The sequence below is a fragment of the Ostrinia furnacalis genome, unplaced genomic scaffold (assembly GCF_004193835.3).
Source record: "Ostrinia furnacalis isolate ACB-3 unplaced genomic scaffold, ASM419383v2 OfSCF7464, whole genome shotgun sequence".
In the NCBI taxonomy this organism is placed as follows: Eukaryota; Metazoa; Arthropoda; class Insecta; order Lepidoptera; family Crambidae; genus Ostrinia; species Ostrinia furnacalis.
Window position 1 is genome coordinate 1,266,529 of NW_021137703.1, and position 26,748 is coordinate 1,293,276.

General features: G+C 34.8%; 2 protein-coding genes across 3 annotated transcripts in view; one reads left to right on the forward strand and one right to left on the reverse strand.

Annotated features, from left to right (window-relative positions):
• Positions 1 to 9,021: 9,021 nt before the first annotated feature.
• Positions 9,022 to 10,509, reverse strand: Wdr82 (WD repeat domain 82). The gene has a single exon (XM_028321032.1). The coding sequence runs from the start codon at positions 10,203 to 10,205 to the stop codon at positions 9,258 to 9,260; it is 948 nt and encodes a 315-aa protein (XP_028176833.1). The 5' UTR covers positions 10,206 to 10,509; the 3' UTR covers positions 9,022 to 9,257.
• A 4,197-nt stretch (positions 10,510 to 14,706) lies between these two features.
• LOC114364696 (chromodomain helicase DNA binding protein kismet) overlaps positions 14,707 to 26,748 on the forward strand; it is a 35,910-nt gene continuing 23,868 nt past the window's right edge. The window contains exons 1-3 of one of the 2 annotated variants that reach the window (XM_028320937.1): positions 14,707 to 14,973; positions 23,344 to 23,552; positions 25,892 to 26,190. In XM_028320937.1, coding sequence (XP_028176738.1) covers positions 23,416 to 23,552; positions 25,892 to 26,190 — 436 coding nt within the window. In that variant the 5' untranslated portion in view covers positions 14,707 to 14,973; positions 23,344 to 23,415. Of the gene's footprint in view, positions 14,974 to 23,343; positions 23,553 to 25,891; positions 26,191 to 26,748 lie in introns of those variants that run through there. The other variant, XM_028320938.1, reaches the window with a different exon arrangement.

The window sequence follows — 26,748 nt, forward strand, 5'->3', positions numbered from 1 at the left end:
TTTTTAAATATCTATTTGCAATCTATTGTCTTTAAAATGTCTTTTTGACACTTTTAAATAACCGAGAAATCCATCAATCACAAATCACGTTATAAATAATACAAAAATGACTAAAGTGTATTCAAACAACGAATAATTTAATCAAAATGGTGCTTGGAGTGTCTGCAAGACGTCTTAGACGAAATGCTTGATAACGTACCCTTAGCGTTACACCAAATGCCCTACTACCAGCAGGATGGTGCTCCCCCACAATAAAGACGTCAGGTACGCAAATAATACTTTTGGTGAACAGTGGATTGGACGAGGGGTCCAGTAGCTTGGCCACCACGATCCTCGGACCTGACACCAATGGATTTTTGAAGTGACTTGAAACGACTGGTATGCGCAGAAGAGATATTAACAGTGTAAACGCGTTACATGAAAGGATTGTTTTAGTGAAACTGTGACACAAAACGTTTATGTGTTGCGAAAACTAAAGCGAAAAACCTACGCTTCGCCGTGCTAGACTGTGCTTTCATCAGAACGGAGAACACTTTGAACACTTGCTTCGCAGTACGTAAACTTTGTAAGTAGGAACTTATAAATAAATAATTAATTGTGAATAAGTTGATTTCATTTCATACTTAATTTATTAATTTGTAAAAATAGGGTACAATGTTATAAATTAATTAAAACCCTAATAATTATCACGTATTTTTGACGGTCCTAAGCCCGTAAAGTAGAAAGGAAAATCGAAATCAACTAAAGAGTATTTCAAAATAATTATTATGACTGGATAAAAAGGCTGGTACCCAGAGCCATAAAACAACAGATTATTAAGAACTAGGCCACGCCCACTAGGTTTATTCCACTTGCACCTGTAGAACGTGCGAGACAAAATTGGTTTATTCCAATTTGTACTGAAAAACCAAATTTACTAAAATCTTAGTGTTCTTTATTTATGGGAGTCTCTTGTTTATCTTAAATATTAGGTATTGTTCCCTACTTTTATCTCTGTGAATATGGCAAGAATGCAAAGTAACACGGTGTATATCAAGGATATTTATGATATACAGAGTGTTAGGTAAATGGGTATATGAGCCGACACTAGCCCATGTTAACATACGCATATAAATAGTATGGTGAAGTCAGAATTTTGATATCATCATTTTAATTTTTTTAATTTTCATACAAAATAAATTTTATAAAATCCGATTTGTATGAAAATTAAAATAATTAAAATGAAGATATCAATTTTCTGGTTCATCCGTGCAATGTGTCCTGCCCATCTCCATTTACGGCTCTCTATCTCTTCCACCACGTCGCTGATCCTCGTCTTTTCTCTGATCCACTCGTTCGTTTTGTGATCTTGTAGGGAGACGCCAAGCATCTGTCTTTCCATTGCTCGTTGTGCGACTCGGAGTCTCTCAGCAGACTTTTCTGTCAGCGTCGTGGTCTCCATCCCATACACGAAGACCGGCAGTACACACTGGTTGAACACCTTGGTCTTTAGGTGTTGAGCAATTTTCTTGGAGCGTAGAACATGGCTGTTTACCCCGAATGCCGCCCAAGCTTGTCCGATGCGCCTTCCTACTTCCGCAACCTGATTCTCAGAATTCAGAGTGATTTTGTGGCCTAGATAGATGTAGTGGTCGACCAATTCTACAGGTAGGACGTGATTTTTCGCATTTTCAATGTTCGTCATGATTTTCGTTTTTGACAAATTCATTTTTAACCCTACTTTTGCTGATTCACGTTGTAGTTGGTCTACCATATCAATCATATCTTCAATGCTATCACTGATCAGTGCGATATCGTCGGCAAATCGCAGGTTGTTTAGCCTTTCTCCATCGATTATTATTCCCTTGCTTGTCCAATCTAACTCTTTAAAGATATTTTCAAGGGCAGCGTTGAACAACTTGGGCGATATGGTGTCACCCTGACGGACTCCTCTCTCCAGTCTAAACGCATTGGTTAACTTATGGAGGCGTATCGAGGATGTTCCGGATAGCTGAAGGTGTTTAATGAGCTGGATGTACCTTTCATCAACTCTACTGTCCGCCAGAGCTTTCTCCACTGCCCATGCTTCCACTGAGTCGAATGCTTTCTCATAATCGACGAAGGTGATAATAATTGGCTTCCGGTATTCATGACATTTTTCAATCACTGATAAGACTTACCGTTCTATATAAAATCGCTGATTTTACTGCCTGTTACGAAAAAGTAATCCCACAAAACACACGTTTTCACTAATTTTCGCGATAGATGTTATAGCGGAGACGTCAGGCCAATAGCCATTCAGAGTGCAGCTATTGTTGTCCGTGTAAAATAAATACGGAATTGTTCAGAAACCATGGGAAAGTAGAAATAAATCGTAACTAAAGAGTAAATAACGAAATAGTAAATGAGAGCGACTCATTTTGTTTTTTTGCTTTAAATTGACAATTCATTATGACACACCATAGAAAATCAATTTGATACAGAAACTGCGATTACTGTAGAACGATAATACAAAGAAATTTACAATACCTAATTTAGTTACGTATCGCATTTTATGAAACAAAAATACATGAAAAAGCTAGGGTGGCAAACAGGTTTTTGTATGAAAGGTAAAAAAGGACTATTTTTAAAATATCTAAATATTTGGTAATAAGTAGGATTATAACTATAATTCTTCGTTATCTTAAATATTAATATTCCTCCTTTAAAATTGTGTGTGTGTTTATTTTGTGTGATGATTTAAATATAAAACTTTTGAACTGTTTCAAAGCACACTTTTTTTTTTCAAAATGTACATTTTTTTTTAGAAATACTCATATCATAAGGATATTTTCGAACCCTGGAATACACCCAGAGTCAAAAACCAATGGAGTGTGGAGAAAATAGGATTTGTCGATAAAATTGATCATATTACTGCGCCCTAACGGGTCGGACACTGCAGCTGACCGGACACACTGTATCTATAGGATTTAACTTTTCATAATCTAGTAGGTAACAACCCATAGGCTCTGTGAATTAAAATAACAGAAACAGAATTTGAATTATTTTTATTGATAAAAAGTCTCATTTTAATTTATATTTACTGACTACATTGATTTGCTTTCTTCTACACTTTAGGCTTGAAACTAGTTACTTACCTACTAACTAACAACATAAAAAATAATTTAGTGTTACATTATTTCGTGTTTTGATGCTTGAGTACTTAGGTACCTACATACTTAAATAAAAAGTGACCCATTCGTGGTTCGTGGGTGATCAAACACTCAAACAGATAGGATTGATTAAAGCTCAAAATATACAAAAACTTTTCTACAGAGGTACTTACAAATTCCAACAATAAAAAAAAGATTTGAACTTCTTTCTCTTGCGCATGGGTCTACTGGACTGGATCACACACATCGCGATAACACGAAGATTTGCGCTATCGCGACGTGTGTAGCCAAGTATTCGCGTACCTACTTAATAAAACCTACCTACATTATTTCGGTGCATTTTGCATAGTACAAGATTAACGCAATGTACCAGCTTCGGCAACAGTGTTAACTATCCATTACCTGTCATGTCGTCTCGTTATATCGCAAAGTATTACCATTTGATGAGAGCGAGAGCAAAAACAGAAATGGATAGTTAACAGTGTGCGGAAGCGAACTGCAACGCGATTGAAATGACGTACGAAAATCCGCTTTTTGACAAATCCAATAAGCCCTAAAACGTATACGCGGGAAAATGCCGCAGTGCGGACGTTTGCATTAGTAGGTATATTACTTGGTTATAAAATCATGCGGCAGCGGTCTAACCGTAGTGCGGACTCGGCCTAAAAGCTGACAGAAATCTACTTTTACTCAAACGCAAGTCAAACGCTTCACGAACAATTGCTGTGTTCTAGTAATTTTAGTTTAAAAAATAAGGTGTTCGGACTTTTAATGAAAAGTGCATAAATCTGTTCGTCTTTGTTAGCTTTACCGTTAGAACTTTACCGTGATACCGGTCTTAGATATGTCAAAAAAGGTTACAATATCTTATATATATAAAAGAAAGTCGTGTTAGTTACTTCGCTTATAACTCAAGAACGGCTGAACCGATTTAGCTGAAAATTGTCAGGGTACCTCCCTAGAGCCAGGAGAAGGACATAGGATACTTTTTATCCCGTTCGAAATTTAAAAAAAAGTCTGCTTATTTATTGCCATTAAGGCGGAACAAAGTTCGCCGGGTCAGCTAGTTTTTACTAAGGGCCGATTTTTCAATAGTCGGATAACTTTTAACTGAAGAATAAGTTTGTCACATTGACAGTTTCAGTATGGGCAATGTGTCAAAATGACAAGTTTATTCTTCAGTTAAAAGTTATCCGACTACTGAAAAATTTGCCCTAAGAAAGAATCTTGAGTGACCCTGGCTGAAAAATTAAAAACTACTAGATTTAAAAAAAAAAATGGATCTGTCAACAGCACTGGACCAGAGCCCCGATTACGGTAATTTTTAACGTCAACAATCCAGACACGCTTCTCGATTCTGCGATACGATTGGTCGTTCAACAGCGTACGTCAGCTGTTTTGACCAATCGTATCGCAGAATCAGAAACGCGTCTGGATTGTAGACGTTAAAAGTTACCGTAATCGGGGCTCAGACAGAGCCCCGATTGCGCTAATTTTTAACGTCTCCAATTCATTGCCGCTTCTTCACCAGTTGCGCGCCGTTTTTCATTCCAGCTGAGGTGCAAATTCGGTATCGCGGTAAAGACGAAATAACGGAATTAATCACTTTCCAATAAAAGTCCGAACACCTTATTTTTTTACTATCCACAGCAATGTTCGTGAGGGAGTTTGACTTGGGTTTGAGAAAAAGTAGCTTTCTTTCAGCTTTTACACAAAGAAGCAGAACAGTTGCATTTTGTTTTCGTTTGAACTAGCTGTCAAAGCGACACCGCAATACTAGACTATAGTTCCAAAATACTGGACTGTCCTGTCGATGACATTGACAGTGGGGCGCCACCGTCAATACCGGATCGCTGGTTCAGATTTTTGCCATGTTGGAAACCATATAGTTGAACGATGGTAGCGCCCCCCTGTCATTGAGTTTGGCGGGACAGTTCAGCGTGGGTCATCTATAAGAGCTAGTGAACGCCAGACCTACGTCATTTTATAAAAGCTGAAAGTTTGTCAGCGTATGCTCCTAATATAGGATATAACAAGCGCGCCGAAGCCGGGGGCGGAAAGCTAGTAGGATATAATGTTGGTGAATTATGAAGTTTGGGTCGTGGTGGCTTTGGAAGCTACCCTAAAAAAACTGTCTGGCAAGGAGTTGGAACTGTCAAAACTGTCTGGCTGTTGGGGAAAATACTTCTAATTATTGCCCAAATATTATACATAAAAATCTGATTTTATTCTTTGGCTTTTTCTGTAAATTCAAAAGACTGTAATTCTACTAACGTTATACCATTAAATCTGATTTTTATGTATAATATTTGGACAATAATTAGAAGTATTTTCCCCAACAGCCAGACAGTTTTGACAGTTCCAACTCCTTGAAAGACAGTTTTTTTAGGGTAGCTCCCAAAACCACCACGACCCAAACTTCATAATTCACCAACATCATATCCTATATTGGGAGCATACGCTGACAAACTTTCAGCTTTTATAAAATGACGTAGGTCTGGCGTTCACTAGCTCTTAGTATATACGAATATGTGAATAATTTCGTTCGTCGTCTAGTCGCGTTGTAGTTGAAAATATTTAGCGCAATCGGGGCCCAGGGGTGATTTACTGTTTGTACTCCGAATGACTGTCGTGACTATACCGATCAAAATGGCGCAAATATTTGTATGCGCAACTTTAGAGCCCTGTAACTTTTTTATTTGTAGAGATATTTTCATGATTCTTTCACAATTATTATTAGTTTTATTTACATTTTCAAGTTTTATGAAAAGAAAAAAATTGGAAACTTGTCCATTGCACATCAGCTAGAATTAAATTGGAGCGCGAGTCGCGCGCGACTGGAGATGAAACGCGAATGAATAGACAATTTGACACCATTCCCCAACAATTCGAAATCACACCTAAAAAGGACACTTCATTCTGGTTCTTCATTTTAAATTGTCTATAAATTACGAATACGTGAATCCTGTCTTATTAAAAGTTCTTGAATCGTAACTGCATACAACTGATGAACTGATGCGCGAGCATGCGTCGGAAGCCGGTCGGCTCCGAGCGTATTCCAGCGGATACGCGCGTTCCACCGCATTTTTGGCCGAACGGACGCTGCGCTGCGCGCCGACTTGCGCCGGTCAATGTGAATCCTGCCTTAACGTATAAGATCACCCTCGAATCAATGGGTCTGTATTTCACCAAACTGAGTTATGCAAAAAGACAGTAGGATCGACTAATGTACCTAGTCAAAAAGACTAGGATTTCTATTGGTCAAAGTGTTAATGTTCGACGATTTTACTTAACAAGTACCTACTAAATAAATAAGTTCGGCAGTAAATTAACTCAAATTAAAAATTAGACTAATAGCTATCGATAGACTTATTTGATACTGATGTAATCTAAGTGCCTAGTTATAGTAATCGGTACAAGTATCATAATTATGGCTATGATACCAATGGGATGTAGTATCATTTTACTTCAACGTAAATACGAGTGAGTACTTATTCCAAGCCTAAATTGTACAGTTGAATAATTAATTAGGTATTATAATTATTATAGATAGACAGATAATTAATACAGAGTAACTTTTAAAAGACAATGCCGGAAATTGGCGTCTTTATTTTTCGCGCGGCCATCGATCAAACCTTGTTTTTTGATTACAAAATAGTGTAATAAACCAAACTTATTATGACATGTATACCTCCAAACTCAGTCTGAACTGAGTTACGAGCATCAGACGTTTGATGATTTTCATACTAGATTTGCTGTTTGAGCGCAAGTTTTGTAAGAAATTGCAACAAAATAATAACATTGTATGTGTAAACAAACAATACCATCCATTAAAGGCTCCAGACATCAGTATGCAGCAGAATCAGCGCAATAAAAAAATAGCGCAATATTTTGTTGCAATTTCTTTCAAAACTTGCGCGCAAAAAGCAAATCTAGTATGAAAATCATTAAACTTCTAATGCTCGTAACTCAGTTCAGACTGAGTTTAGAGGTATACATGCCATAGTAAGTTTGGTTTATTACACTATTTTGTAATCAAAAAACAAAGTTTGGTCGATGGCCGCGCGAAAAAAAAAAAGACGCCACCTTCCATACAAAATCTGGCATTGCCATTTGTTGACAACTTACATTACTTACTCATAAGTAAAATTAACAAAGTAATTCTGAAATTACCATTCATGATTTTCATGAAGCATCCAAATAATTCTTATTAATTCTTCTATTTACGCCCTTAGGCTAAAACCTTATAGTGGTTCATTTTATGTAGGGTTTCTGCCTAAAGGTGGACGGACGCGCACCTGTCCGCGCCACATTTTATAAATCTTTATCTACGATCGCGCACCTATCCGCACTGAACGATCCGCATTCCCTAAAAAGCTCGGGCAGATGACGTCATGAAATTCAGCGCGTTCGATGTGTGCAGCTGGTGCAGCGCGTACGGTAGATACACATTACGATTGCAAGTGAGCGAGACTATGAGGTAATGCGATGACTGCGGCGCGGACAGGTGCGCGTCCACCTTTAGGCAGAAACCTCCAGTTAAAATGTAACAGTCAATTATAAATCTATTTCTGATGATATAGTACCAACAAGTTTTGTAATGTACAAATTTTATTATATAAGTAAGTAGTAAGGACTTACTGTTCTGTTCTGTACCTCTAGCACGAAAAACTTTCAACTTCGATTCGCCATCAAAAGCTTTATTTTGAAAACATAAACAGCGCCCCTCTGAACGTGACGTAAACTTGTATGAAAAATGGTAGCATGACTGCACGACACTAATTTTGACAATCGAGATCGTCACGTTATCGTTGAATTCGAAGGGCTTATTCCACTATTCCCCGTTGACAATCCCCGTCAACGGGGACTAGTGAACTTTTTGTTCACTAATCCCCGTTAACGCCAATTGGAGCTTATAATGGGGAATAATGAACTAAAAAGTTCACTAATCCCTGTTGACAATCCCCGTCAAATAGTGGAATAAGCCATTCGAAGGCTGAGTATCGAATTTTGTCGAATACGCAAATAAATGATTCGAAGACGAAAGTTTTTCGTGTTAGAGGTACTGAGGGAGTGATTAATTAATTATAACATTCTACAAATGGGATGTTAATTCACCAAAAAAAATCCACTTAACCAATTTAATGGTTGGTTGGTAATTTAGATATTCAGTTTATTTAGATGGGACAACTGTTTACTAAATAGTATTAAGTACCAACAAAGTAGAGCCCCAGGTAAATAAGCTTCCTGATATGTTTTGGTTTTACATAATGAACTTTGGTGTAGTTTCAATGAGTTTAATAGACCTTATTTGCTACAAATCAATACATCAATAGTTACTCTGTCCAGATTATTACATAATATTGATATAGGTAAGTATGCAAGATAAATATGCTTATAAAATCATGAGTTTTATGCTTTAAGAATACAATAGATATTATAGCAACTACAATAATATGCAAAGTACAATCACATTAATCCAGCTTAAATGCAGGCCATAAATGTGTTTTGTAAGTACAAGTATAAAATATTGGAATGTAGGTACATATAATTAAGATGCATCTTCTTTATCATATAGCTGAATGTTACTAACTTATTACAATAGTACTTACAACTTATGTGTAAGTTTAAAACACTTAAATGTAGTTTAACTTCAATTAGAAAAATATGCATCTTATTTGTGGCTAGATTAATGAAATTGTACTATGCCAATAATTCACTTAAGCTTTTTTTTATCCACAAATAAATATATTTGTGAAACATTTACAAATCTATTAGACAAGCTCCAATTACAAAACCATTCAGATGTTTTTAGCTGTGCATTGGTGTTTATTTAAAGAGGATTCTTTATGAATACAGATACTGTTCCATAAATTTCTGCCTTTCTAGCATAATAGCTACAAAGTACACTACACAAGACAAATATAGGTAAATGCTCAAGATGTGAGGTGGATGTATAAAATCACCATTACAAGGTCTGCTCTTGATTGCAAGATTCAATAAAACATGCAATAGATGTTTTTTCTGTTTTCTACGCAGTTACCTATACCTAGGTGTAGAATTCTCATTTTGTAGGTAGAGTACCTCTAGAAAATTAATTAATAACCTAAAGCACTGAATATCCTCTTAAACATCATCAACAGTGGGCAACCAGAATGCCATATTGGTACATGCTGATGCTAACATCATAAATTTTGGATTAAACTGTACACATTGTATTGGTGCTGGATGGTCTCCATTTAAAACACATACTTTGTAACCAGTGTCAGCATTCCAAACATGAACCCTGCCATCTGTTGAACCACTAAATATATATTGGGAATCTGGACTGAATGAAGCTTCTATTGGAATTCCTTTATTATTCAGGTGTCCTGTGAAGGTTTGTAGAGGGGTTCCATGATAAGCATCAACAAGACGTATAATTGAGCCATTAGTACTTATCAACATTGTTTTGCCATCCCGTGAAAATTTTAAACCTGTCCAATCACACTCCTTTTCTTGATTTAGTTTAAATGTCACAAATGGGCCTTTATCAAAAGACCTCAAGTCATATAATTTGATACTTTCAGAATTTACTCCTGCAGCAAATATAAGACCCTCAGGGTCATATGCTGCGACTGGTTTACCTGATAAATGCATTAACCCTTGACAGTTTGGTGAGCGTAAATCCCAGAGTCGTAAAGTCTTGTCCAAAGATCCTGATAAAAAAGTGTCTTCTATGGGAGATAAACAGAGTGTAACCACTTTTTTGGTGTGTCCCTGGAAATATCTTATGTATTTGTTGTCATGTAGTGACAAATATCTTATTGTATCATCAACTTTAGTGGAACTGTGAATTGCTGTGTTTTTAGCATGGGTGAAATGTATCAGATCAACTCCATATTTCTTACTGTTAACTGTAATCATTTGAGTTCCTTTTTCGCAATCATATATCACAATTTGATCATCTTCACTGCATGAAATTAGTGTTTCACCATTCGGTGAGAAATCTATACTGTTTATTTTATCTGTATTTTCTCGAAATACCTTCGCCACCTTAAAACTCCTGACAACTTGGTCTACTAGCTTCATCATAATGTTCAGAATGAAACGCCGATGAAGCAAATATTTCTTTTCTTCGAAGCTTTGATCCAATATATTGTCAAACTCCTGAAGATCAGAACAGCAGAATCACTGTACGACGTAGTGAACACGATAACTACTGGGCACAACAGTCGGTAGATATTTGTCTGTTAATGCTGGCTGATCAACGTATCGTTTTGTGTTAGTTAATTCAATTTTCACAACGGTGCTTCTTTTTCACATGAGCTTGCCTTCATAAAATTCATTATACAAACAACCACAGACCAGCCATCTTTCAGCTAGAGAAGTGCGAAAACTAGATGAAATGATTGACTCGTAATCGTATAATAATCGAACTTAACATTCGTATCCGTGTCGACCATGTTATTTAAGAGCAATAAACAATTTTAACTTACAATCACGAAATAAAATGTTAATTCTAAGGTTTTTCGTGCAAAAAGCAAAAATAGATACCATGGCGATTATTTATCGACAACGATATTTGTCTACTTTGGGTACTGTAAAGTGGGTGAATAATCAAATTTGAGGGATCTGGAATCTGGATGAAATCTGGAAAAATAATATTATAAAATACAACATACAGGCATTCATATAGTTCTTACAGCCAATAACGATAGCACAACAAAGATAGCATGATAAACTAAGCTATAATCAAGTCGTTGTTATTCACCCCGTTTTTAATACAAAAGCGGACCTCAAATTTCAAATGACCCAAAACTAAATAGGTAATAATTGAATAACGCTTACCTTTCAGCAAATACACAAAGTAAACAAGATTTGTTTTGTTTCCGTTAGTTATGTTGTAGATAATTGCAAAGTTAGTCACCATCAAATCTGCTTTCAACTGTTGGACTCACTTTGACACCAAAAATATCTGCGAAAATGGCAACTTTCAAATGAAAGCATTAAAAACTATCAAAAAATTAAGTTTATTTAAAAATGCAAGGCCTTGTTTTATGAATATAAGCGTGATTAAAAAAAGAAAAGATGTTTATTTCTTTCCATAAAAATGTTGCACTACACCCCGCAGTTGCTTTTTACCCCAGAATACTGATTGTTTCCAAAGAAGTTATTGATAGGTAGGTACATAGCAGCGTTGCCAGTTGTTTTTTCGCCAAGTCGGGACTTTGGTACTTTTTGAGTGAAAATAGCTGGATTCTTCCGTCAGAAGCGGGACATAGTAAAAAAACGTATATAATCAAAGGTTTTCAAATATTTATCTTTTTATTTGACTTAAAATTACGTTTACGGGTATTTCGCCAAAAATGGTCAATTTTGCCTAATTTCCTTGGTACGAAATATATTTTTGTTTTTAACTATTTTTAGTTTCCGATTGCATTAAGTAGCAAAAACTAAGCTAATATATCTAAAAGGGGTGTCATAATTCGTTTAGAAACAAAGTTATAAGGTCATGAACTTTTGGTAGCCAAGGAAATTATTATAAATATTTTTTTCTCTAAGTTTTCTTCTGTGATTTGCTTTTTTTTGTTCGACCTATTTTTGTGTACCTTCGCAAACCAACATAGCAATAAATATTGTATCATTACGACCTTTTTACACAAATAAGGAAGATAAATGCAGTAGATTGAGTTTAGAGTTAAAAACAAGTTGTTCTACAGGGTGTTTGGCGCATCGTGTGCCAAAATTATTTGGCGGATAGAATGGGTCATTTCCTATATTTTCACCCCCCATAACACGATCCATGTCAGGCGGCTACTTTCATATTAAGTTTTTTAGTAATTTCACCAAAATACCCAAATCGCATCATTTAATTTCGATTTAAAAAAAAACTACTAAGCGTAGCCTCAAAGTAAATATTTTGTTTTGACGTGCATTGATATAGGGTTGCATCAAATCTAAATTTACTGGCAAATATCATCTAGTAACCTGGTTTAAATAAATTAAATGAAACCATCAATCGAGCTAGTAGGATTTATTTTATTATTCATCAATAATCAAATTCAGAACTTGAATATTCAACTGCAATGTCTGATCATGAACGCTTCAAACTCGGTTCTTCTTTCCCAATTCCATAAAATTCAAAACTTAGAAAGTGACAAAAACTTTAAAATAGGTAGTTGAAACAGACTACAGCTAATTTTCATAGTGGACTGTACTATACGATAAACATGTCAGTCAATTTGACAACCTTTGTCGGAAACATTATTCAATGAAAATATTGTCCGAACCCTTAGTATTTCTCTTCGACAAATACATTAACACATCGTGAACCACTTTTCTTTCACGACTATAAAAATATTTTAGCAATTTAATTCACAAAATCAATTGCAAACATATAAAATAAAGTTTGTTTACACTTTGACAACAATAGACTGACATGCAAGGTGACATGTTAATGAAGTTTTCAGTTACTGTTGCCATTAAAAGAAATTAGTACCATTAGTTTTCCGCAACATGGCGAGGGTTTTTATGTTCCTGGTCAGGCTATACTATTAATATTATCATGCTTAATTTACATTCAATAAGTTTTTTGTTCTTCTTCTTTTTTGATGATGTTGGCAATACACGTCGAGGTCGACTTGATTTGTGCCATTTTCAAGTATTTAAGTGATATTATACGAGTTACAAAATGAGATTGTACGTNATTCTGATACCCATTTCTTAAAATGTCAATTTTAAACTTATTCCAATAAAGAAATACTCAAAATTTTACTTTACGCCGAATTAAAAATGGTCTTTTATAATTTCCTAGGCCATTTTATGCCACGGAAAACAAAGAAATTAGGGCCACAGAAATTAGATTTATGCCTAAAAGACACCACAGACAAAAACCTATTTACCCTATGCATTTACTATTTAAATCATGGGTTTACCCCTACAGACACTACATCTGTGTAAATAAACAATAAAATTAATCCATTGTTTAGTTGCAAAAAGCCGTCCAAAGAAATTGACTTTTTAGTAAACAAAAACCCAAGGAGGGACCTACTTATGCGATTTGTCGCGAAACTGGTCAACGCAGTATTGTCGTGCCTCAACGGCCTTTTGGGACGAAATGGCCAAGTGTAACGGTGCAGTGTATTATATTCTAAGTTCTTTCGTTTCGTTACTACAATGTTCGAAATGAAGACCCAGGGAAATTATACTTTTGACTCGGACAAGAACTTAACTTCACTTTATTTCCTTCCTTTAAGTATTTGACATTTAATGTTTTTATTTTCCGATAGCCAAACGTTTCTCAAATATAAACAGAGTGCTATTAGAATGAAATTACGCTTCAATTTGTGATAGTGTGCCTTCATTTTGGCAAACAACAGTAATGGACATAACAAGGAAATTAGAAAAACGACTTTTGATTAAGTTTTTCTACGCTATTATTTGTAGTATCTGCTATTGTAATAGCAAAAACAAATAAAACTTTCGATGAACTTTCCCATAAAAATATTTTTATACGTATAGATATAAAAAAACATGTGTTCGCCTGCCTGGACACAGAAAATTTACTGTTTCGGCGAAATACCCTTACGTGACAATAGATAGCAAAAGTAGCCATAGAAAATGTATTTTAACAAAAAAAATATATTTTTAATCAGATTTACCTACTCTATCGTTAAATTCATCTTTAGAATAAAAAAAGAAAACAATTAAAAAGTTTTATTCTTTAGAAAATATGGCGTTTTAAACAATAGTCTAGTGCAGTGAGTGTCTCTCTCCGAAAAGCGGGACCGAGCCTGTCCCGCGCGGGACATTTAAATTTGATTTAAAAATCGGGACGTCTTGCAACGCTGGTACATAGGTACATACTCCATTCTCTTCTCATTCAATCAATAATCATAATTTGTTGTATTTGTCATCATTATTTATTATTATTTTCTCCCATGTCTCATTATTCTCTCGTACTTCTTTTTCGTTTTAAAATCTCTAGTCTCCAAACATAATATCATTTATACAAATAGTTTGTGTAAGCTATGCAAACTAAAGCCGGGTCTCCAGTGTGGTCTTTGGCGCCTACACAATCCGGCCACAGGCTATAAGTATTGTAAAAAGTAAAAACTATTACTGAAAATTAGTTTCAACTCACATGATAATTCACATCAGGCTTTGGTTGTTTCTAATTTATAGCCTGACCAGGAACATANGAGATCAAGTAATGATATAATGATGGATGATAGATGATACCCCTTCCCACCCTTTGAGTCTCAGTAAAGTTGTGGTGCTTTACTGAGACCTCCTATGGATAACTTGAAAGAACCAGAAGAATCACGATGCACTGTTTTGCTTCACTTGCCCACACTCATGCACGTTCACGAACACTCAATGGTTAATAATCCACCATTATTACACATTAATAGTTGCCCAAACACTTCAGATTCCCGCCAAGAAGTCCAAGTTTTTTGTTCAAATATGGTTCAAAACTAGGCCATATTTTCTAAGATATCGATTGTACCTAGTATCGATTTCATTATCTTTCGAGTCTGTTACCTATCATTCACCCCCATCACCATCACTGGCCCACTTACCAATTTAAAAAATTAAGTTGAAACAAAATGGACGGACGAGTGCAATGGCGTTCTTGTGATTTTGAATAATCGGTGTGGAAATATTTGTTGTTAAACTCGTGGAATCTCCCATAAAATAGACCAGAGAAATCTTTAGCCGACTATTCTCATCAGATCACTTATATCTTGCTACTTATTGAAATTCAATTTAGCTCATTGAAATTAGTTTAGCCAGGCAGGAGTCTCGACTTTGAGTATGGTATCCATTTTGTGATCTACCTTGTTGTGTGGCGTTTTTCGTAAGTATAAAGTTTTCGATAATTTCTGTTCTAAAGGCACAAAATACACGTTGTTTTTGAAAATATTTTCTTTTAATGACGCTAGAAATGTAGTATGACGTGGTTGAGTGTTGTTACAACTTGTTATTTGAACAAATCTTTCTTGTTCTACTGTCCAAAAATTTAGAAAGAAATCTGCAAAGTACTTGTCTTTATTAAGATAAGTATTGTGGTGCCAGTCCTAAATTTTATCTCCTAGGTCAATAAACTAGTTTTAACTGTGTCATGTCATGGTTATTATAAGCTTAATGTACCTACCTGGGCCTAACTGCTAGAGTATTACATACCATCCAGCAGATTAACCCATAATTTTTCCACATGATAGCATCATAGGATAATATTTTTCCAGAGTACTAAAATTTACAAATCTTTTTGATAATTTATTCATTTCTCACTTTAATGCATTTTTTTTCATCTTTTTGGTAAGTACCAATTAAAAGTAATTAAAAATAGTGTGATAACAAACACTTTTTATTTGTTTAGCGTCTTCCATACATCCTCTATTAAATTTTACTTGTAAGTAATATTTTCGGCGTAAACTTTAAAATACAAATTTTCAGGGAAAAAAATGACAAATTGTTATTTTTATTAAGGTATAAATTCTTTAGCTGCAATTTATTATTCAAGATAAGTTGGGATGACTGATTTTGATCTATTGTCATAATAATACCAAAACATATCCATATTAAGGGTGTATGTATACATTAAGCCCCGTGTCTTACTATTTTAGTTGTATGTGTAGGTATCATGCAATTTTTGGTTTTACAAAGGTAATACGATAAAGAATAACACAAAGAAATAAAAACCACCTGTTATGGGGGCATTATTTGGAGAAATTAATCAAATAACCAAAAAACACGATAATTCGCAGATTTTTCTCAAAATGTCGTTTTTTATTATTTGTTGCCATTTTCTGAGTATTTTTTAGTATCGCCTGTTATTTACCATTATTACTGTTTTTATTATATCAGGACATACCTCTTAGTTTAAAAGTTATTACGTTTTCTTTACGATAATTAATTGGAAGAAAAAAATTCTTAAAAAAAAAAAACCAAAAAAAATTTGACCTCTTTTGTCGATAAAAATAGGTCTAGTTTCACCTATTTTCATAAATGTACACTTTATCGTGACTCACACTTCGCAGATTTTTCTCAAAATGTCGTTTTTTATTATTTGTTGCCATTTTCTGAGTATTTTTTAGTATCGCCTGTTATTTACCATTATTACTGTTTTTATTATATCAGGACATACCTCTTAGTTTAAAAGTTATTACGTTATCTTTACGATAATTAATTGGAAGAAAAAAATTCTTTAAAAAAAAAAACCAAAAAAAATTTGACCTCTTTTGTCGATAAAAATAGGTCTAGTTTCACCTATTTTCATAAATGTACACTTTATCGTGACTCACACTGTATATTCATATCTAAATGTGAAGCTGAAAATTTTATGATTTAAAAACACATTAACTTGAAAACTACAAAAAAACTGATTACCTTTATGGATATTGTAAGTAAAATGTGTCAATTGCCAATTGTGGGCTTTTATAATTGTTTGTTTGCTGAAGGAATAAATCAATATCAGATTATACTTTAGAATTGTGGCACTTAAGTAATTCTAAACATTTAATTGTTATCATTAGCTTACTTAGAGGAACCATGTTATATTTAAAAATGAATTAATCTACAACACCATGGACTTCAAGGCATGAGTGAATAGGCATTTTCCAAGTAACTTGCTTCATCATACAAACAATGCAAACTACTAGTCTTGCAGAAATAGGCTGACTGTGGAGTATCTCACAACTGTTGCAGAATTGCTATGTAACCTAACGGGAGAAGCTGTATCGCTATATGTTAACTTCATATTCATAAGCGTATAGCTTTTCCCCTTGGTCACATTAGCAAAATCATCATCATCCAATGAGAAGATTAACAAATTTCTGTCAAGATTTACTCAAGACTGAAGATAAAGAATACAGGAGCACTGGTTTCTGCAAAGGATGATGGGCACAAATGTATGGAAAGTGGTACCCGCTCCAATAGCCATAACCAATATATATTTTAAAAGGCCTTTAGATGTAGGAAAATGTCTGCTATGGGGCCAGTTCTAATTCACGTTTTGAAAGCAGTAATTCCACTAAGTATTATAATGAAAGTATAACACAATCATCCATGTATACGAGTATATATTATGACTAAAATCTATTAATATAACTAAAAGAAGCATTGAAAAGGAAAGGATTATACCTACGATGAACAACCCAAGCCATTAGCCCTTTATTCGCTTTCATCATAATCATCATGATCATTTTAGCCATAGGACGTCCAGTTGAACATAGGCCTCCCCCAATGATTTCCACAATGGTCGGTTGGTGGCGGCCTGCATCCAGCGCCTTCCCGCTACCTTTATGAGGTCGTCGGTCCATCTTGTAGGTGGACTTATTGGGTCTTGTGGGTTTATTCGCTTTAGCAACTCATAATAAAACCCTCAAGAAGAAATAAAACTTTAACCCCTTTATTAATAAAAGTTACACCCTAGTTGAACTCTAGCTTAAATTGTCATTTGGTATGGAAATGTGATTTTAATCCAAGGTTCTTCCTAGGTGTAACTTTTTATTAATAATACTTCTTTAAATAAAAATATTTATTTCACAATTATCCCCATCAATAATTATAGAGTTAAGGATGCTGGAGCAGTAAACCCTTCCTGCCTCGCATAACCTAAGTACCATACGATGGACACGTATGATACTTACTTCTTCTTCCTCGGTCCCTCACTGATGAGGATCGCGACCACAGATAGTGTTCCTCCACAGACTGCGGTCATAAGCTGTGTGGACAGCACGATCCAAACTCCCGCCCACCGTCTTCCTCACCGCGTCCGACCATCCCGTCGGTGCCCTGCCCCGAGCGCGTCTGTCTTCCATACTGTATGATACTTAGGTTACACAAAAAGTATCTTTATCTTCTAACGCAACCAGATCTGAGGCTGGTGGCCATAGTAAATGTTGTTCGTCATGGTAAGACCTTTCAAATGACACTACAAACATAACTATTGGAGCCGGGTACCATTCTGCAAAAAAGTATGTATATCTTCGTACACAACCAGATCTGAGGCTGGTGGTCATAGTAAAAGTTGTTCATCTTTGTAAGACCTTTCAAACGATACTAGACACATATCTATTGGAGCCGGGTACCATTTTGCCCATTGTCCTTTAAAAATAGTTTGTTTGGAATGTTATGTATGAACAACATTGTTGGTATTTATAATATTTGGTAAAGATGCGATTTGACCACGTAAACACGCGTATAAAACGCAAAAGGCACCACTGACAGATTGCATTGTCACAACTAACTGAATGCCCTGACTGAAAATGTTGTTCATACATGATGAGGGTTGCAATCACTTTCACTTGACCGGAAACACATCCAGTATGGGATTCCTTTTTATAGTGTCTAAATGTAAAATTAATCAAAAATACTTGGAATTGCTAATTTAATTGTCTCTAGAATGTCTCATTTTGTATCTATTATCTGGCTTACCAGATGTTTAGTTATCTCAAAAATACTAAAATCTTAGCAGCAATTTTAGTAAGTGACACATTGCTGTTTATTTAAAAGTAGAGCTATTTTATTAATGCATATCTAATAATAACTAGCGCACAGTAAATCTATTGCATCATTTATTTAAAAACTTAGGTACGCGTAATTCTTTTGTCGTGCACTGCAGTTTATCTAAATTAAATACCATTTTATTTGTCATAATAATCGAATAATTCAGTATTAATCACAGTATGTTAAGATCAAGAATCGAATGCAAATTGTAACTTCTACTTTCTGTAGTTTTTATTTAATTATTAAAGTAGCTCCCGCTTTGGCGGGACATCCACGCTTGCGTTTTTAGCCAATAAGTATATTTTTGGACGCAGGCGGTGTTACATACTTGAGTCGAATCACAAGCCCTATAACATGCTTGCATATCAGGGTTTTTGGTAGAACGTTAGACAAATTTCGTGGGTGTATAGGTAAGGTATAGGGTTCATACAGGGTTGGGTAGGGTTCACTTGCTCAAAGAAATGTGGGTCGAACGAAATATGAAAATCTTTGGACCTCCCATACAAAGTCCGTGATAGTTTTTATATTTTGAACCTTGTCTCCTTGAGAAAGTCAGCAGACAACTGCATACCGTTGAATATAGCGACTGCGTGCGGTTGCTGATGCGACTTCGTGCGGTTGCAGTTGTTGTAGTGCAGTCCGTGTGATGGCGGCCTAAGTTCTAAATAACCAACCAAAAACAGAGGGCTGAGTGTGTCATTTTAAAAGACCTATCCAACGAAACCCCACACGATAGGGTAAGGGATGAAAAAAAAAATCATACCCAATTTACATGTAGGGGAGCTACCCTAAAAAATTTTTTTTTTCAAACTTTTATTGTACCGTTTTGTCCATACATACCTCCACAAAATTACAGCTCTAGTGCCAATAGTTTTCAAGCAAAACCTCGGACAGACAGACATATCGAAACAATATGGGTTCCTTGACTCAGGACTACGGAACTCTAAAAAATTAAAAACCAAGAAATTTAAGAAAAATATGTATCACAAAATTAACTCTATTTCCTAAACTAAGCAAAATCGTAGGACATGATACATGGAGGTTAGGGTGTCCCGTCGTTGTATGGGAAAAAATTTTTTTTGAGCTACGGTTACGCAAGAGGTGTCAAAAGTTGCGTTTTGACATATAGATTACGATAAGCATTAAAATTATTGAGATATCTGTCATCTTGAGGCCTCTACCTGTCCTTAAAAAAAATTAAATTGCTATTTTAGGGGTTCCTTACATAAACTATTAATAATACAAAAATAGCGTTTTTATGAAATTTGAGGGTACACAATGAGTCACAGCAAGGTTTAAAGTAGTTTAAAAACCAATAAATCCATAAATACTTTCAAAACAGAATTGGCTTTTTGACCAGAATTAGGCATTTACGCGCGCGATTTTAATGTATTCCTAATTAATCCATGGATCAGCCAAGATATCGATTTAATTCGAGGATACTCAATTCCCTTCTCACAGCAGGTTAATAATTTTACTACGCAATTATAAAACAATGATTGGCATCTCTAAGTGGAAGCTAACAAAAATGGCAGTCAATTTTAGAAAATCAACCATAACTTGAGAACCATTTGTCCGATTTTATTACTTTTTTATTTAAATGCTAGCTCTACGTGTGCGCTTGATATTTTGTGGTATAAATTGTATCGATTAAATCAACCTTTAGTTAGTAATTAAAGGAAAATTGATTTTTTTTACATTGTTGTGATACTACTTTTTAAATCATTTTTTTACCAAATGTCTTATACTCTACTAAAAGTTTTACACAAGCCAAAGAAGTGTATTAAATTGTCTTTAATTTGATATATAACATGTATGCGTTTCATAACTAAAAATATATTTTTACTTCCGTTGAAGTTCACCATTGATAAAAAACGGCGTAGACAACAAACACTTCAGCTAGAAAGTATATGTAACGTACATAAATGTTATTTATATTTAATAGTATGCTAAAACTATTTAACATGTCAATTAGTATTCTGTTTAAATATAATATTATAAAGATTTTTGGCTAGGTAGTTTAACCTGAAAAAAATCAAAAAGTATATTACTACCATAAATTGCTAATTTTTTGTTAAATTTATGCTAAAAGTATGTAATATTATAACAAAAAAGTGCGGTGCGATACCTTACTGCAATTAAACCTCAACAAAAATAATACCAACAGTCTCGCCGAAGGAAAAGAAAATTTGAGAAAAACAAGTCAAAATATGAATTCTGCTAGTTCGAACCAAACCTATTCCTCACTGGAAACAGTCTGTCATTGCCTGCAAATCATATCTTAGGGTTCAACTGCCACTGTTATTTCAAAATAAAATGAAATAATTGTGAAAAAAATATAATAGATGACCAACAGTGAAGGCCTGATTAAGTGATTTTTTGAGACATAAAAATTCCGGTAGAGCCCTTGAGACATTATTTTATATTTTTTTAATTATTTTTACGGTAATCTACATCTTATGACGCAACTTTTGAGGGGTCTTGTGTAGCGAAAATATAAAAAAAGATATTTCGGGACACCCTAATGGAGGTGATTTAGATACACCTTGATGTGAGGAACCTAAATTTTAGCTTTGAACGTCAACTCCCTGGCCACCCTGTATAGCTTTACATTAGGGATGTTATGGATATATGTAGTTTCGGTTATGGATACGGTTAAGGATATAGGAATAATATTATACCGGTTTCGGTTACGGATATTTTTTATTTCGGATATCCGGAAGTTGCGGTTACGGTTACGGATGTCTGTGCTTTTAACAAGACGGTTTTTTCAACTCGTTCATATTTTTTGTAGATTTCAAGCTATATCTATAAGGATTCAGGCCTTAACATCCATGACATTATAATATTCATGTTATTCTTTTTAGTTTGGTACTTAAAATAATTCTTAAGAAAAAATAGAAAAAGTACCTAAGTTCAGCTTCACATTATTATTATCAGGAGAACGGACGTCTTTATAAAAAATCATAGATTAACAAATTATCGAGCTCAGCTCATCGCTCATCTGCCAAGACTTGGAACTTATAGAATATTTTAGATATTGTCCCATACATTTTTATTTAATATTCAATTAATGTTTACGAAAAAAATACCCAGAATAAGATCCGATCGCCTTATATGGTGCTATCGATTGGCATAATAAAAAAATATATGTAACAAAAACGTGCTATGTCCGCAAATCTGAAATCCGTCCCACTGTGCGCCGGTGTGTACGAAAAAAAAATGCTATCCTGCCGTGCTAGGACGCGCGCCGTTATAATATTATATCGATGATTTTAGACGTGAAAATCGTTACCGCGTAAAATCGTTATAATGGCGCGATAAACTTTCATCTTGGCGAGCAGGTCCTATCCCTGTTTCCTCGTGGTCCTACTATTTTGTCCTGGACCACCAGGAAGTCTAGTTCTTCGTGGTCCTATTATTGTTAATCTGCTTCTACTAGTAGGACCACCAGGAAATCTAGTCCCTCGTGGTCCCGTCATTGTTAATTTGCCTCTTGTATGTAAATAACAAGGATGTTTCGCTTCACTTAAAACATAGGAACCGGAGTCCTTAATTTGTGAATTAAATCACCGAACCATCGGACACATACCTACATACAGGGTGTCCCAAAAACAATGGATAACCCTGTAACCATCGATAGGCTTCGCCATGGTCTATAACGTCCAATTTTGACCCCAGTAAAAATATCACCGTTTTTTAAGTTTTTGTGCATTTTTAGAAAATTGCCACCTGCGATTACTTTTTCTCATGCCATTTCTACAAATGAGGATACTTTTCAATCTCATTTTTTTCCTTATCACAAGGGATAGTTGGGCTATCAAAAGAAAAGATTAAAATTCAACAAACTAGTTTAAAAGTATGAAAATTTTAAGAAATTGCAGAGAAGAAGGAAAAATTAATTCATTGTCTTGCACTTTTGATCAGCCATCGTGTAAAAAAAATGTAGGAAGACCATCGTGCCCATTACCTTAAAAACTTCCTTGTTTAATTGAGATTCTAAAAAGGTATCACAAGCCTATGTATTCTGTATTATTACAAGCTTTTTATTACTTTCACATGTCTGGTGTCTGTCGTCAAATCTTGCAACTTAAAATTGACCCACTTCCCGGTTTCCTATTGAGCTGAAATTTTGCATACATGTGTAAGTCCGATGACAATGCAATATTATGGTACCATTGAGCTGGTCTGATGATGGAGTCGGGAGGTGGCCATAGGAACTCCTAAACAAAACGGCGGAAACTCATCGAGTTTGGGTTCGTTGGATTTGTCTTTTCGAGCACTTTAGTGTTAGATAACGTCCAGGGTCCTGAGATTAAGATATAACTAAAAAGTGTAAAATAAAATTATAATAAAAATAAACTTTTTTAAAAACAAGCTTTTATTCTGAATTTCGAAAGCTTGTAGCGCAAACAGAGAAAAAGAGGAATAAATTCAATGCGCGATACAAACTTTCGAAATTCAGAATAAGAGCTTGTTTTTAAAAAAGTTTATTTTTATTATAATTTTTTTTATCATATGGCTACTTGAATAGTAACTAGTATGAAAACTGCAAAAATGAGTTTTACTCGTAATAGTTAAACTAGGACTGCATAGTGGCATTAAATACAAATAGATAATTAATAGGATCAGAGGAAAAGGGGCATCCTAGACCTACTGGTTTGATTACTGATCAATTAGATTAGCTTACTTAAATTGAGTTTATATTTTATTTTAGGTTACAATGGATATACCAAGTCATCATTGGATATTTCAACATAAAATCATTTTACTTCACTCTTAAAGAGTGATGGACTCATATAATTTATTTGGTGATGATGGAAGCGGTATGTTGGAAGGACTTACTGATCTTGGTGGCACAGACAGCTTTGCTGGTAATTCTACTTCTGGAGTAGCAGGTGATGCCAAAGAGCCTGCAGACAACAGGTTAATTGTTTTTAAATATTTATTATATTTTTTAAAAAAGTAGATAAGGTAGTGAGCAGTCAAATAATATACCTAAATTGTGTCTCAAAATTGATGAATCAAACTGCTAGCTTAACCTCTGACCTACCCTAAAAATATACTTAAAAATGATTTTTTTTATGCATAACAAGGCAGTTTACAGCAGGGTTCGAAAGGATAATTATCGGTTGATAATAACAAAAAAAAAATGCGCTCGTGAAAATAAACTGCATTCGACGTTTTCGAACGTGTATTTCCGCACTTGCGTCTAGTGGTGGGCGTTAAATGATCACTAGCTAATCGTTTATAATCAGTGATTATAATTAGAGTTAGTATCCACTCGCACGTGTTCCCTATACGCCCACATAGGTAGATAGTATGAATTCAATGAGAGACCCTTCTGGTGCCGTCCGAGAGCCCAACGCTCCGACATCAGATCTGGCGTCAAAATATTTATCTATTTTCCAAACTTTATACAACTAGCGATGGATATCTTGACAACAATCGGCAACCAAAAACAAAGCAACGATTATCCGATAATTATCAGATATCATGAAACGTAATTATCTTGATAATTTCGAACCCTGGTTTACAGTCAGACCGACCGAACAATCAAAATTATTAAATATTAGTAGTAAAGGTGCAAATAAATTGAAAACCAAAAAAATCATGTGTGTATAATTGAGGAGTGTCTATTCAAAAGGGGATATTTACATTTTTATTATTTACTAGCGGCCGCCCGCGACTTCGTACGCGTGGATCCCGTTTTACCCCCTTCGTCTATCTTACGCGGTTTAGATTTTTCATACAAATGTTTTTTCCCGCTAACTCCCGTTCCCGTGGGAATTTTGCAATATCATGTTGTAACTAAGCTTTAAGTTTACTAAGGTACCTACATGCCGAATTTCAAGCGTCTAACTTAAGCGGTTCAGATTTTTCATACAAAACGATTTTCCCGCTAATTCCCATTCCCGTGGGAATTCCTAAGTATCCTATAACCTGCCCAGGAGTATGAAGAATAATTGTACCAAGTTTCGTTAAAATCCGTCGAGTAGTTTTTGTTTCTATAAGGAACATACAGACAGACAGACAGACAGACAGACAGACATCAGGATTTGAATGTCTAATAATTAAAAAAATATAATTCTGTTTAGTAGCGTCTTTAATTTTGGTCATTATTATTATTAAAAAAAAAGAATAATCTGTGTTTTATTATCATTTAAAATCTTGAGATGTACAATACAAAAGAGGATATTTACAAAATAGTAGGCTCAACTAAAGGGGATATTTACAGTAAGTACAGAACAAAGGGGGATATTATAAAAGATCCGTGTCAAAAGAGGATATTATGATTTTTCTGAACTCTGTAACTTTAAATTAACAAGTCATATTTTTTGGCAAAAAGTGTAGTTAGAACACTGTAATGAAATAGTTTCATAACAGAAATAATGCTTTTCGGTAGGTCTGTAAATATTTCCCATATAAGTTTTTCCCATTTTGTGAAAAATAAGATAGAATGTAGGTATCCCCTTTTGAAAAGACACTCCTCAATTTATGCTCGTAAGCTTTTGCCCGCGGCTTCACCCGCGTGAAATTTCGTTTGTCACAGATCGTCATAAATTATAGCCTATATGTTATTCTGGGTTAGAAACAATAATACTACAAAGTTTCAACAAAATGCGTTCAGTAGTTTTTGCGTGAAAGAGTAACAAACGATTAGGTAGAAGAGAAGAAGAAGTAGGATTAGTAGGATGTGAATAGGTACCATTTTATTAGTATTATCTGTTAACTTATTTACCATCTTTACTGTTTTCCTTTTATCATATACCTATTAGTTCCAAAGATTAACGTTTTCTTTACAATAAGTAATTAAAAGATTTTTTTTTATAAAGAGAATTAAAAATCTCAAACTCTTTTTGACATTTTTTCCTTCGATAAAAATTGGTCTAGTTTCACCCATTTTCATGTTATAACATCACTACGGGCAATAGGGGTGGAGCAGTAGATAATTTTTTTGCAAAAACGGGAAATATTAACTATTTTCACATGTACGAAGTCGCGGGCACAGCTGTTAGTAGATAATAAAATGTCTGCATAGTAAAAATATTTGAAAATATTAATTTGAAATTGTGATGATGATTTAATTTTATTCATTTAATATAACCAGTGCGTAAGAACGCTAATATATTTTTAAGTCTCACATCTAATACTTACATCATAATGTCCACACCACATACAACGAATATTTTTAAAAAATTGCATGCATTACATTTATTTTGATTGATTACACCAAATATATTACATATTTGAAATTATTTTAGTTACAGACAACCCTATAATCCTGCAAGTGTGGCTCAAGAGGGATCTATACAAAAACTGGCATCTTTTGGAGGCGGAAGTACTGGTGGTATTACCAGCAATCCACAAACAGTACCACCGCCGGGCGGAGGACCTCCAGCTCCTGAGTATCATGACTACGGGAGCTATCCTCCGCGGCCACGCCTACCACAGCCCCCCCATGCTCCCCTACACCCGACGCATCATGTGCACCCGTCACACTCTTACCCAGGATATCACCACCCTGGACCAGATCCAATGTACACAATGCCGGAACAGCCAGGTTAGTTTGTTTTTTATTATTACCATCAATGAAATAATTATTCCCAAAACCCTTAGATTTAGCCAGTGTCAAGTAATATTGAATTTAAAAATATGAAACTAATTAAAAAAACGTTCTTATACTTGACATTATGCCTGACATTTGCATTATAAAAATGTTTGTCGATAAACCTTTAAGTAGAAAACGTTATCGATTCGTGTGCTTATTAGATGTATTGAATCTAATTAATAAAAATAGATAATATTATTTTTCCGAATAAAAATTAATGAAATACTTCGCTATGGATAAATTAGCTTTTTACATGCTAACAGTACTTTGTTGTAATTAGCGTCGCGAACACCATGGCACGTGTGACAAGTAACGGACGCATCGTACGAAACATCGTATCGGATGTGCGTACGATGCGCACTTATATGAGTTTCCATATAAATAATACTACGATCCGTTGCGTGCGATACGTCCGATGCTTACGATACCGACATGTGGACGCTAGCCTTTAGCGACAATTCGCTCGTTACTGATCTTAATCGTTTTTCAAAAGTTTTGACAGACATCACA

Bases quoted from the DNA above. Each gene is read 5' to 3' on its own strand.
- Wdr82 (XM_028321032.1), bottom strand. From the start codon at position 10,205: ATGATGAAGCTAGTAGACCAAGTTGTCAGGAGTTTTAAGGTGGCGAAG.